Genomic DNA, 12,867 nt, shown 5'->3' with positions numbered 1-12,867 from the left:
GAGGTCTCCCCATCATGTTGCTCAGCCAAAACAAATGGTCAAAATACCAGAAACAGCTGGTTTCGTAGTGTTTAGATGTTCTCAGGGTGGATTCTCACGGGAAGTGCTTCAGGACAAGACTCCCTCCTCCCTTCTCCCTTTCCTTCTCTCTCTCTCTCCCTTTAGGCCCGAGTCTCTGAGGGAGGTGTTCGTAGCGCGCGTTGGGATTGTCGAGGGGTCAAATTAAAGGAGCGTAGACCTCTTTAAGTGTGAAGTGCTCTCCGTTGGACGGCGATGGAAGGAGTCTCTACTTCTATCTCTCTGTGCGTCTCTCCGTCCGTCTGCTGCTGCTCTGTAGATACATTTAGACGACTGCAACATCACCACGGCAACATCACAATCACAACGTCCTCCTCCTCCTCCTCCTCCTCCTCCTCCTCCTCATTAAAGCTTCTCGACTGTTAACCTCTTTAGAAAAAAGTACTCTGACATAAATCTATTACATGAAAATAAAACACTCATATTTCCCTCTATAGAACCGCGTGCTACGCGGAGGATATTTACATGCGTCTGTGCGTTTGGGAGGATATTTACATGTGAAGGGAGACTGAAATGCTCGTGTGTGTGTGTGTGTGTGTGTGTCGAGCAGAGCTGCGCCGATGGAGTCCGTGTGTGCAAAGGTCAAAGGTCTCCGGGGAATCCTTGTAATACTGTCTGGAGCGCCTCCAGCCTCTGAGCTCGGAGCGGTTTGAAGTGTGTCGCGGCGTCGGGAGTGTTGCTTTGAGGAGATCCGTCATGAGTGAAGGTCAGTGATTAGACTTTGGGGGTCGGGGGGGTCGCTCCTCGGGCGTCCCGCTCAGCAGATGATGGGGACGCCGTCGGTGTTGAAGATCATGCCGGTGGTGGGTTCGTAGGTGCCAGCCAGGTAGTAGAGGTCCTCGCTGTCGGCGTAGCGCCGCGTGTGGGTCATCTGCTCGTACTCCTCCACGCTGACCACCAGGCACTTGTGGCTGACCGTCTGCACGTCGTTCTCGTCGCTGTGGGACGACTGGTAGAGGGCGCGCTGCGGGAGACACGGGGCACGGCTCACACGCGTGACCAACGACACGGAGCGGGGCTCACACGCGTGACCAACGACACGGAGCGGGGCTCACACGCGTGACCAACGACACGGAGCGGGGCTCACACGCGTGACCAACGACACGGGGCACGGCTCACACGCGTGACCAACGACACGGAGCGGGGCTCACACGCGTGACCAACGGAGTCACGGGACTTTGAACCACATTTACATGACGGTATACTCATATAGCTTAAATGACACAAATGAATGAGAGACAATAGTTTGATTAAAATAATAAACATTTATATAAAACTGGGGAAATTAACGTATGAATATAACTATTTTTTTCACGGCTTTTCCAAAATTTGTGGGATCACAATTTTTTCAAGGACTTTCAGGCCTGGAAAATATTTATTTTTAAATGCCATGACTTTTCCATGTTTTCCATGAAAAGAATAAACATTTATATAAAACTATGTAAATTAACATATGAATATAACTAATTTTTTCACAACTTTTCCAAAACTTTTGGGATTACATTTTTTAAGGACTTTTTCAGGCCTGGAAAAGAACAATTTTTATTTTCCATGACTTGTCCAGGTTTTCCATGACCGTACGAACCCTGAGAATTTCATCCTCTACACAACCGGACAGCTCACTGCAGTCGACCCCACAGCAGAGGACGCGGAAACAATCCCACGCTACAGTGACCCAGCGTGACCCCCGGTGCTCGCTCACCTCCATGAAGTCTTTCCTCTGGATGGACGAGTGCAGCGCGGCCGGGAGAGACTGACCACACATCTGGTCCCAGTTCTGGAGGACAGAACACGGAAAACCAACTTCAGTCCGACATGCGTTTCTTTTTCTCGACGGCGAGCCGACTGAATCACAGATTAAATACCAATGAAGTCACGATGGACCTCATCGTGATGATCTATTCATGATATTGAATAGAAAGATATTGAATAGAAATAGATATTGTAGAAAGTCTCTACATCTTCCGCCGGAGACTGAAAACACACCTTTTCCGACTATATCTGGATTAAAACACAGATTTGCACTTCAGTGGCACTTAAATAGCTCTTATTATGGTACTTTTGTAGTTCGACTATGTTGAGGAAATGTTACTTTCTGTATTCTTGTTGTTCTTAGTTTATACTCTAGGTTGAAATGCACTTATTGTAAGTTGCTTTGGATAAAAGCGTCTGCTAAATGACATGTAATATTGTAACCGTGAAGTATTGAAATGAGGAAACGAGAGAAATCAAGGAGGAAGGTTCCATTAGTTACGAGATTTAACTAATTAAAATCTCACAACTTACATTTCATGAAATTCTAATTGTCCCAAAGCTCTTATTATTTTTAGTATTATTATTAGGAAACTAAATCATCTTTCACCGAATGACGAGTCACTATCCTCAGGTTGTACATCGAGTTGTGTGACGACGACGTTGAAGTAATTTCTAAAACAGGTTTTTAAACTCAGAGTGACGACATTCTACGAATATTCTTGTAATTGTTCAGAAGTCAAAGGCCCCGGGGCCCCGTACCTTCTTGTCGATGAGTTTCTTCCCGGGGTTGGTCTCCTCGGGGTGGTAGAACCAGTTGACCCGGACCACCATGTTGCTGCCCCAGGACTCCCACATGCTCTGGATGCGGCCGATGAAGGGCAGGTTGGGCCGGCCGGCCGACAGGAACACGGCGCAGTCGCCGACGCGGATCATCTCCCGGCCGCGCACGATGGCCTTATAGAAGAGCTTCTTGGCCTTGCCCTTCATGCCGCGTCTCTGAAGGGGGGGGGGGAGAAGAGGATGGGTCACAAGGTGAAAGGAGGGGGGTGTTCAGACTCGTCGACCCTCGAGGGACTCCTCTCCTCACCTGGGTGGGTTTTCCAAACCACTTCCAGAGCTGTCGGGCAGGAAGGAAAGCAGAGATCTTGGGCCGGTTCTCCACACTCGGCAGCCTCTGGCGCTTGGCCAGCTCCTTGGTGGTGGGCAGGTGGACGCCCTCCCGCCGCTTGGGCCTCCCCACCTTCCCCTCCTCGCCACTGGGCTTCGGCTTGGGGGGGCGGCCCCTCTGCCCCGAGCCCTTCCCCGTCGCCGGCTTAGCGGGTTTGGCGGGCGGAGTCGGAGAGGTCGAAGGGGAGGACGACTGTGAGGGAGGAGACAGCTCTTCCTCCTGCACTTTCACCTCCACTTCCTGCTTCAGCTCTTCTTCTTCTTCCTCCTCCTCCTCCTCTTCTTCCTCCTCCTCTTCTTCCCTGATCTCTTCTTTGGGTTTCTCCTGTACCGGAGGTGGGCTGACGGGGCCTGCTGGAGGCGTAGCGGTCCTCTCTTCATCGGAGCTGCAGGAAGAGTCATCGGAGGAGGAAGAGGACGACGAACAGGACGACGATGAAGACGATGAGGAGGAACCGGAGCAGGACGACGAGGAGCAACTCGAGGTGCATTTCTTCTTCTTCTTCTTCAACTTGCCTTTCTCGCCTTCTTCCTCCGACTCCGAGCTGCTGCTACTCTGAGATTCATCTTTAATCTTTCTCTCCTCTCTTTTCTCCACCTCCTTCTTCTCCTCTTTTCTACCCTTCTCCTCCCTTGTGTCCATCTCCTCTCCTCTGCCAGCACTCCCCCGACTCTCCGCCTTCTCCTTGGCCAGCATCGGTGGGGCTTTGTAGGCGGAGTCTTTCTCTTGCGGGCCGGACTCTCTCTCCGGGGCTTTCGGCCGAGCATTCAGCAGTTTCTGATTGGCTGTCGCCGTGGCGATGGGGGCGTGGTCTCCTCTGACGCCTCGACCCTCGAGCAACATCAGAGCCTTGGTCTTCTTGGTCTTGGGGGAGGTGACGCCTTCATGGTCGAGCTTCACGAGGGGCTCTGCAGACAGGGACTTGCGTCTCACCGCTGAGCCCACGTCACTTTGCCCCGAGCTGGGCTTGGGCCAGGAGGCGGAGCTCGGTCTGGAGGCGGAGCTGGGTCTGGAGGCGGAGCTGGGCCTGGAGGCGGAGCTGGGCCTGGAGGACAGCTGGTCGGACGGCATCTTCAATTTGGGTCTAGGGGCAGATGATGATGATGACAATGACGGTAATGATGACGAAGGTCTAGGAGTCAGTGAAGAGCCCGGTTTGCCTGTTGACAGCCTGGAGGCGGGTCCAGGTACGAGTCCAGAGCTGTGGCCGGGTCTGGAGCCGCTGTGATGGTCCGAGGAGGGTTTGGTTTTGGGTGAAGCCGAAGTGGGTCTGGACGTGGACGAAGCACTGGGCTTGGGGGCGGTAGACGACGGCGCCATCGTGGGTCTGGACATCGGCCTGTTGGCAGTGGGACTGGCGCCGCTGCTCTCCCGCTCTCTGCGCTGGCTGTTGTACGAGCTGAGGTTGGGTTCGCTGTACAGATCCACAGTCAGGACCTTTCCATAGGTGGAGGGGTAGAGCGAGGGAGGGAGAGCACGGGCTGGTTTAGGAGCAGGAGGCGGGGCTGAGCCGGCCTTCCTGGGCCCCGGGTTGGGAAGGGAGGGGCTGCTCGCCGGAGGCGTGGTGGAGCTTTTGCGCTCCGGTTTCGTCTGGGTCGATCCCATCGATGGCCGAGAGGCCGGCCGGGGCTTCTCCTGCGCGGAGGAGGTCCTGTCCTGGGGCGGCTTGGCTGGAGCCGGGGGTCTCTCCGGGGGCTGGGCGGAGGAAGATGGAGGATCCGCTTTTTTGGCGATCAAAGAGGTCTCTGAAAAATAAGAAGAGAAAGACAAAGAGGTTTAAGGACTCCGTTTGTTCGGGCCGGATGTAAACGCGTTCACATCGGTCTGCTGACATGTTCACGGAGCGGCTTCAGAGTGTCCGTGGTCTCACATGCCACCAGACGACGGACGAGCTCCGACTCCGACTGGAAAACATCGCATTTAAGGACTGCTCCCCCAGTAGAAAGGAGGCGGAGTCAGCAACATAAAAAGCGTCAAACTTATTTTCACCGTGAGCCACATCAGCATCATGGCTGCCTCTTAAAGGGCCGGTTGTAACTGAAAAAATATTAACGTATAAACTACTTCCGAACATATTATTAAATAACTCTGGCATCTAACTTTGCATTTCATTATTGTTTATTTGAGTGGAGAAATATTGTACATAAGAAATTTCCTCTAATATCTATAACATAAATCCATTTAATTTGAAACCTTCAAAATAAAAGCACAGGATATTTTTCTTAAATTTTCTTAAAGAAAAGGTGATCACATGTCTTCCAAGACGTCAGGGGCCACATAAAAAATGTGGCGGGCCGAATTTAGCCCGCGGGCCTCGTGTTTGACACCTGTGATGGAGAGTAATCGACCCCGAGCTTCACAGACCAGCAACCGAGCTGCGTGAGCTAATTCGAAACTCGTGGCCATATACGAGATGTTTGATGAAATATCTCTCTGAGCCTTGAGCTATTTTAAATAGATGAATCAAGACTAAAAAGATAAAAACCTTTTGGGGGATTTTTACCCTTTTAACGGTCTCTATGATAAATACGGACGGCGACAAACTGCATGTATCTCACTAATTATCCTCCTCTGCCAATTACAGCTCAACAATAACAATAACATTTGTTTCTGAAAACATTTGGAGAGAAATAGGCGACACGGGAACATAATCTGGATTCAGTTACAGCAAATGTGACAAAGAGTCGGTCATCCTTTAAACCCAGAGAATAAACGCCGCTGTTCCAGGATAAGCACCGAGGCAAACGATGTGAAAGTCATCTCTTATTTTAATACGCTGTGCCGACGAAAGCAGACGTGATGGCAGCACTTAATGCACAACTCACGAGGTTCATCTTAAGCGCCACCTCCGTGACGCGTCGCTCCCAGAGGAAACATAACCTCCTATTTCATCGATAGTTGTCACACGTTTGACGCGTTCGGTCCATCGTTTCTGTGAAACTCATCGTGATATTATCCATTAGTGGGGTAAGTAGCGAGTCGTGGGTTGGTAGCAACAAATATAAAGATGACACTAAAATAGCATAACGCCTCATATCCTACTCAATCCATCAGCTCCAGAGGAAGCTCTCTGATTGGCTCACCCGGTTTGGCTTTGGGTTTGCGGCCGGGCTTCCCTTTGATCTTCGGGCCGCTCTCCTCCGGCTTGGTTCCCGGCTCTTTGCCCTCTTTGCTGCATTTGCGAACGCGCCTCCTGGAGCAGCTCGCCACGAGCAACGCGGGGGACGGCTCGGCGCCTGCACAGCAGCAGCAACAAGAGGGAGAGAGAGAGAGAGAGAGAGAGAGAGAGAGAGAGAGAGAGAGAGAGAGAGAGAGAGCGAGAGAGAGAGAGAGAGCGCCGGGCGTCACGGATGTGCTCTCACCACGCCTGCTGCACAGTGGTGCTGTAACAGTAGCCATGCCTCAAGCACGCTGCCGTCACCTGCTGACCTCCGGAGCCGAGAGGATTGGATATGTTTACGTTTCGCAGAATGAAACATCGACATATTAGAAGCACCTCGCTTTTAAAAAAGGAAATATTTATATTCACGGCAGCTTCTGATATGCAAAAAACAGAAGAGGCAATTTGACGCCGTTTTGTGCTCCACGTCATTTCTCTCTTTTAGGAAGATCTGTTTTCATCATTGTATTTGTACACACACACACTTTAAATCTAATACTTCATCATCACTCTGTGTGTGTGTGTGTGTGTGTGTGTGTGTGTGTGTGTGTGTGCGCGCGTGCTCACAGTGGATCTGGTAGTCCGGCGGCAGCAGTCTGATGTGGGAGAGGGGGATGCGGCCCGTGTCCCCGTCGTCAAACTCCACCGTGATGAGATCGTCATTCTCGTCGATATCGGCACTTCCTGTTTCCGGGCCGGGGAAAAGAAAAGAAAACCCAAAGTGAGCGAAGGCCATTTGATTGAGACGCTTTTCAGAGACAGAAGAACCTGTTGCAGCGTGAAACCGGGTCACACCCAGTCACTTAGTCCTCAGTGCTCAGAGTTCACTGAATACAAAGCACCCGACTAATCACGTCCCCATTACCATGCGGGGATATTTAAAGTCATAAACTGTGCCGAGTTATACTCTGCACAGATCTCTTTGTATTTGTTTGTGCTCACAGCTGCAATTAAAGTGCCAGTGTGATGAGACGGTGCGTCTCGCTGTGTGAGTGACGGGCGTACCGCTGACGACGCTGCCCGGGTAGAGGCAGCGGTACTGCTGGCTCCAGTAGGCGGCGATGCGCGTGCCCTCCGGGACGTAGCGCACGGACGGGGGCTTCACGTCGACGATCTGCACACAGACACACCGATCAGGGGCCGCGCGCACGCTACGCCTCCTCTTCCTCACACGGGGGGGGGGGGGGGGGGGCGTCGTGTACTCACGGCCTCCTGCAGCAGTTGCTCCAGGCAGTAGATGTGCGGCCGGTTCCCTCGTTCCCCCTCCACCACCACGCTGTAACTGCAGGGAGGAAACGGGATCGGGTCAGTGAGGGGTCAGGGAGGAAAGGAGCCGGAGCGTTTAGGAACAGTCTCAAGAGGAAGATCAGCCGTCTGGGGTCTCTCTGGACTCAACTTTGAACCGGATCCAGTCGCCTTCGGTGCGTCGTCTTTCTCCCCGCTACCCGCCGCGTCTCACGGCGCCCGGAGCGCGACTAAGACCCGAACTCCCCTGGAGTATTAATCCCGTCTGAACAGGGGTTTAGTCTGTTTGTTTTCTTTTAATTAAGCCACTCCGGATTTGAGCGATTTGAATGAGATCCAATCCTCATGTTTTTATGTTTATCTGCGTGCTATACGCCTCTATGACGTGTCTAATCAGAACTAAAAACTACACCTCTAAGTTCGCCCTACTTCTAGTGTTCCTGCTCTCTGAGGACTCAACTTGTGAATACGCTGAGTCGGCGTGGTTTGCACCTGCAGACGCCAGCGACATGCTCTCCTTTACTTTAAAGGTCTGGGACCGAGGACGCGAATAAGGACAAGAAGCGGAGCGCCCCGATTGATCGGCCGCTCGGAATAGTGCAAACAGATGTGGGCGTTCCCACGATCCACCTCCGTCACGGGGCGGAGGTCTTGTTGAAGGCGTGCTCACATGTCAGGGGAGTGGACGGTGTTCACGTGTCCCGCGTACAGGAGCTGGTCGTCCATCGGGATCAAAACTCGGAGTCCGTCCACCAGGGAGTCCTTATCCAACACACACTGCACCGGAGCTACACACACACACACACACACACACACCTCCGTTAGCCGTCGTGCCTGCAGGGCGGTGGCGGGTTGTGTTTTTTGGCGAGTACTCACCCGGCGCGGAGGACTTCTCCGATACGCCGCCGCAGGGCGGGGCCAGCTCGTCCTCGCTGAAGCTGCTGTCCTGGTTGGGCTCGAAGTCTTCGTCCGCCGCCATGCTCGCCATCAGCCGGCTGACGGCGCCTCTGGAGGGCTGCAGACACACACCGCAGAGACACACAACGAAGAGACACACACCGCAGACACAACACAGAGACACACCGCAGAGACACACACCGCAGAGACACACACCGCAGACACAACAGAGACACACCGCAGAGACACACACCGCAGACACAACACAGAGACACACCGCAGAGACACACAACGAAGAGACACACAACGAAGAGACACACAACACAGAGACACAACACAGAGACACACAACGCTTTTATGAATACAGTTGGGATATCTGACCTCTACATGTCATAAATGGAAAACAACAATATGATCACCAGAGATTTTTATGGAATAAAGCTAATAAACAAAAGTTACTTAATATTCTTCTTAAATATTTAACACTTGAACTGATTTGTGACTAAATCTCCTGTGAAGCACTAAATATCCAAGAAAATATCCACGTGTCCCGGGACAGACGACGTCGTCTGTTTTCAGATTGAAAAGACACATTTGTATTTAATTAAACATCCGACTGTGGAATGCACCGGAGAGTTTCTCTACGCTGCTCCTGTGGATTCATTTTAACTGTCTGAAGTGAAGCGGGAACAGTGTGTGTTCAGCAGCACTTATGCTGCTTAACACACACTCTTTTCTCTGCCGCTCCGCCACCACACACACACGCACACACACACACACACGCACAAACACACACACACACGCTCAGCGGCCTTTAGTTGCTTCCAAAACAAACTCTCGTTGTGGCTGCTGGCAGACGGAGAGTAACGCAACACTTTGGAAGAAATCACACGTTGCAAGAGGTTTACTTCTTTCTTTTTTTCTTCTATTTCTCACCAGCAGAACAACACCAGCTAGAGGTAACAACACAAGCTAGAGGTAACAACACCAGCTAGAGGTAACAACACAAGCTAGAGGTAACAACACAAGCTAGAGGTAACAACACCAGCTAGAGGTAACAACACAAGCTAGAGGTAACAACACCAGCTAGAGGTAACAACACCAGCTAGAGGTAACAACACAAGCTAGAGGTAACAACACAAGCTAGAGGTAACAACACAAGCTAGAGGTAACAACACAAGCTAGAGGTAACAACACCAGCTAGAGGTAACAACACAAGCTAGAGGTAACAACACCAGCTAGAGGTAACTACACAAGCTAGAGGTAACACCAGCTAGAGGTAACAACACAAGCTAGAGGTAACAACACAAGCTAGAGGTAACAACACCAGCTAGAGGTAACAACACCAGCTAGAGGTAACAACACAAGCTAGAGGTAACAACACCAGCTAGAGGTAACTACACAAGCTAGAGGTAACAACACAAGCTGGAGGTAACAACACCAGCTGGAGGTAACAACACCAGCTAGAGGTAACAACACCAGCTAGAGGTAACAACACCAGCTAGAGGTAACAACACAAGCTAGAGGTAACAACACCAGCTAGAGGTAACAACACAAGCTAGAGGTAACAACACCAGCTAGAGGTAACAACACAAGCTAGAGGTAACAACACAAGCTAGAGGTAACAACACCAGCTAGAGGTAACTACACAAGCTAGAGGTAACAACACAAGCTAGAGGTAACAACACAAGCTAGAGGTAACAACACCAGCTGGAGGTAACAACACCAGCTAGAGGTAACAACACCAGCTAGAGGTAACAACACCAGCTAGAGGTAACAACACAAGCTAGAGGTAACAACACCAGCTAGAGGTAACAACACAAGCTAGAGGTAACAACACCAGCTAGAGGTAACAACACAAGCTAGAGGTAACAACACAAGCTAGAGGTAACAACACAAGCTAGAGGTAACAACACCAGCTAGAGGTAACAACACAAGCTAGAGGTAACAACACCAGCTAGAGGTAACAACACAAGCTAGAGGTAACAACACAAGCTAGAGGTAACTACACAAGCTAGAGGTAACAACACAAGCTAGAGGTAACAACACAAGCTAGAGGTAACTACACAAGCTAGAGGTAACAACACAAGCTAGAGGTAACAACACCAGCTAGAGGTAACAACACCAGCTAGAGGTAACAACACAAGCTAGAGGTAACAACACCAGCTAGAGGTAACAACACAAGCTAGAGGTAACAACACCAGCTAGAGGTAACTACACAAGCTAGAGGTAACAACACCAGCTAGAGGTAACAACACCAGCTAGAGGTAACAACACCAGCTAGAGGTAACAACACCAGCTAGAGGTAACAACACAAGCTAGGTAACAACACCAGCTAGAGGTAACAACACCAGCTAGAGGTAACAACACCAGCTAGAGGTAACAACACAAGCTAGAGGTAACAACACCAGCTAGAGGTAACAACACCAGCTAGAGGTAACAACACCAGCTAGAGGTAACAACACAAGCTAGAGGTAACAACACCAGCTAGAGGTAACAACACCAGCTAGAGGTAACAACACAAGCTAGAGGTAACAACACCAGCTAGAGGTAACAACACAAGCTAGAGGTAACAACACCAGCTAGAGGTAACAACACAAGCTAGAGGTAACAACACAAGCTAGAGGTAACAACACAAGCTAGAGGTAACAACACCAGCTAGAGGTAACAACACAAGCTAGAGGTAACAACACAAGCTGGAGGTAACAACACCAGCTGGAGGTAACAACACCAGCTGGAGGTAACAACACCAGCTAGGTAACACAAGCTAGAGGTAACAACACCAGCTGGGGTAACAACACAAGCTAGAGGTAACAACACCAGCTAGAGGTAACAACACAAGCTAGAGGTAACTACACAAGCTAGAGGTAACAACACCAGCTAGAGGTAACAACACAAGCTAGAGGTAACAACACCAGCTAGAGGTAACAACACCAGCTAGAGGTAACAACACCAGCTAGAGGTAACTACACAAGCTAGAGGTAACAACACAAGCTAGAGGTAACAACACCAGCTAGAGGTAACAACACCAGCTAGAGGTAACAACACAAGCTAGAGGTAACAACACAAGCTAGAGGTAACAACACAAGCTAGAGGTAACAACACCAGCTAGAGGTAACAACACAAGCTAGAGGTAACTACACAAGCTAGAGGTAACAACACAAGCTAGAGGTAACAACACCAGCTAGAGGTAACAACACCAGCTAGAGGTAACTACACAAGCTAGAGGTAAGCAATGTGTCTTTGATTGAAAATGTGACCAGCTGATGGTTTACCAAAAAAATGTCTGATGATGAAATAAACCCCAAACAACTGAGAGATTGTGGAGTTACAGTAATACTTCTGGGATATCTGGATTTTCCCAGCTGCTCCTGAACGCATCATCTCACTCTTCCGGTAAGCTTTGGTTGCCAGCTCAACAGCGAGCATGACTTCTTCTTCTCTCCCTCCCGCTCCCTCTTGCTCAGTGTGTCTCATGTATAGTTATCCCCCTGCCTCCCTTAATGATAACGATACATGCAACAAGTGTAGTTTATTTGCTAGGTTGGAGGCAGGTCTAAGTGGGTTAGATGCACGGCTCCGCGCTATCGAAGCTCAGACAGCTATGCTAGTTAGCCGCCCTCTCCCGTAGTCGGTAGCGGAGCTACAGTCAGCTGTTAGCTGTGCCCGGTAACCGTGCAGCCGGATGGTTGGGTAACTGTTCGCAGGAGTCGTAAGTCTACACAGAAGCCCGCTGTGCACCAACCACTTCACGTTTCGAACCAGTTTTCCCTGCTCAGCGACACACCCGCTGAGGAACACACCCTGGTTATCGGGAGCTCTATAGTCAGGAGCGTGAAAATAGCCAAGCCACGGACCAGAGTCGTGTGCCTCCCGGGGACCAGAGCGGGCGGCGTGGAGTCTTGTTTGAAGCTGCTGGCTAAGGATAAGCGGAGATACAGTCAGATTGTAATACACGCGGTGGTAATGACGCCGAGCCCGCCGCTCGAACTCACTAAAATTAATGTGGAATCGGTGTGCTTATGCCAAGGCGTTGTCGGACACCGTAATTTTCTCTGGCCCTCTCCCAAATTTGCAGACAGACGAATTGTATGGCGAATGTCGTCTTTCAACCTGGCTGTCGGTGGTGCCCAGCGAATAATGTGGGCTACGAGACAACTGGAAGACTTTCTGGGAAAACCTGATCTGATGAGGAGAGACGGCATTCATCCCACGTTGGACGGAGCGTCTCATTTCTGCGAATATGACCAAGTTGATCACCGGACTTAATCTATGACAACCCAGGGTTCAGATCAGGAACCGGAGCAGAGTTGTGGTTAACACCCTTCTCTGCTCTTCCATTCGAGCAGTTACCCACCCTTGACTTTAGAGTAGAGACTGTGTCTGTCCACGGCCACTTCAATTAAATAAATCAAAAGTAAGCAGAAGAGTCGTACACAATAACCTTATACAAGTTAACACAATTATTTCAGCAGTGCAACAAAATAGGTCTATTAAATGTGGTCTCCTAAATATTCGATCTCTGTCATCTAAAGCTGTGTTACTGAATGATTTAATATCAGAT

General features: G+C 50.4%; 1 protein-coding gene across 2 annotated transcripts in view; it reads right to left on the bottom strand.

The window, feature by feature from the left end:
• Window positions 1-3: 3 nt before the first annotated feature.
• The window catches only part of tnrc18 (trinucleotide repeat containing 18), a 73,329-nt gene continuing 60,465 nt past the window's right edge, over window positions 4-12,867 (bottom strand). For both annotated transcript variants that reach the window (XM_056408144.1, XM_056408145.1), the window contains 10 exons: window positions 8,283-8,421; window positions 8,077-8,194; window positions 7,368-7,443; window positions 7,167-7,275; window positions 6,729-6,845; window positions 6,085-6,237; window positions 2,921-4,746; window positions 2,593-2,829; window positions 1,781-1,855; window positions 4-1,042 (listed from right to left, as the gene is read on the bottom strand). In XM_056408144.1, coding sequence (XP_056264119.1) covers window positions 836-1,042; window positions 1,781-1,855; window positions 2,593-2,829; window positions 2,921-4,746; window positions 6,085-6,237; window positions 6,729-6,845; window positions 7,167-7,275; window positions 7,368-7,443; window positions 8,077-8,194; window positions 8,283-8,421 — 3,057 coding nt within the window. In that variant the 3' untranslated portion in view covers window positions 4-835. The remainder of the gene's footprint in view (window positions 1,043-1,780; window positions 1,856-2,592; window positions 2,830-2,920; window positions 4,747-6,084; window positions 6,238-6,728; window positions 6,846-7,166; window positions 7,276-7,367; window positions 7,444-8,076; window positions 8,195-8,282; window positions 8,422-12,867) is intronic.

Source organism: Pseudoliparis swirei, chromosome 23, assembly GCF_029220125.1.
Source record: "Pseudoliparis swirei isolate HS2019 ecotype Mariana Trench chromosome 23, NWPU_hadal_v1, whole genome shotgun sequence".
NCBI lineage: Eukaryota > Metazoa > Chordata > Actinopteri > Perciformes > Liparidae > Pseudoliparis > Pseudoliparis swirei.
The sequence above is the reverse complement of the archived record's forward strand: the minus strand, read 5'-3'. Positions and strand labels throughout refer to the sequence as shown.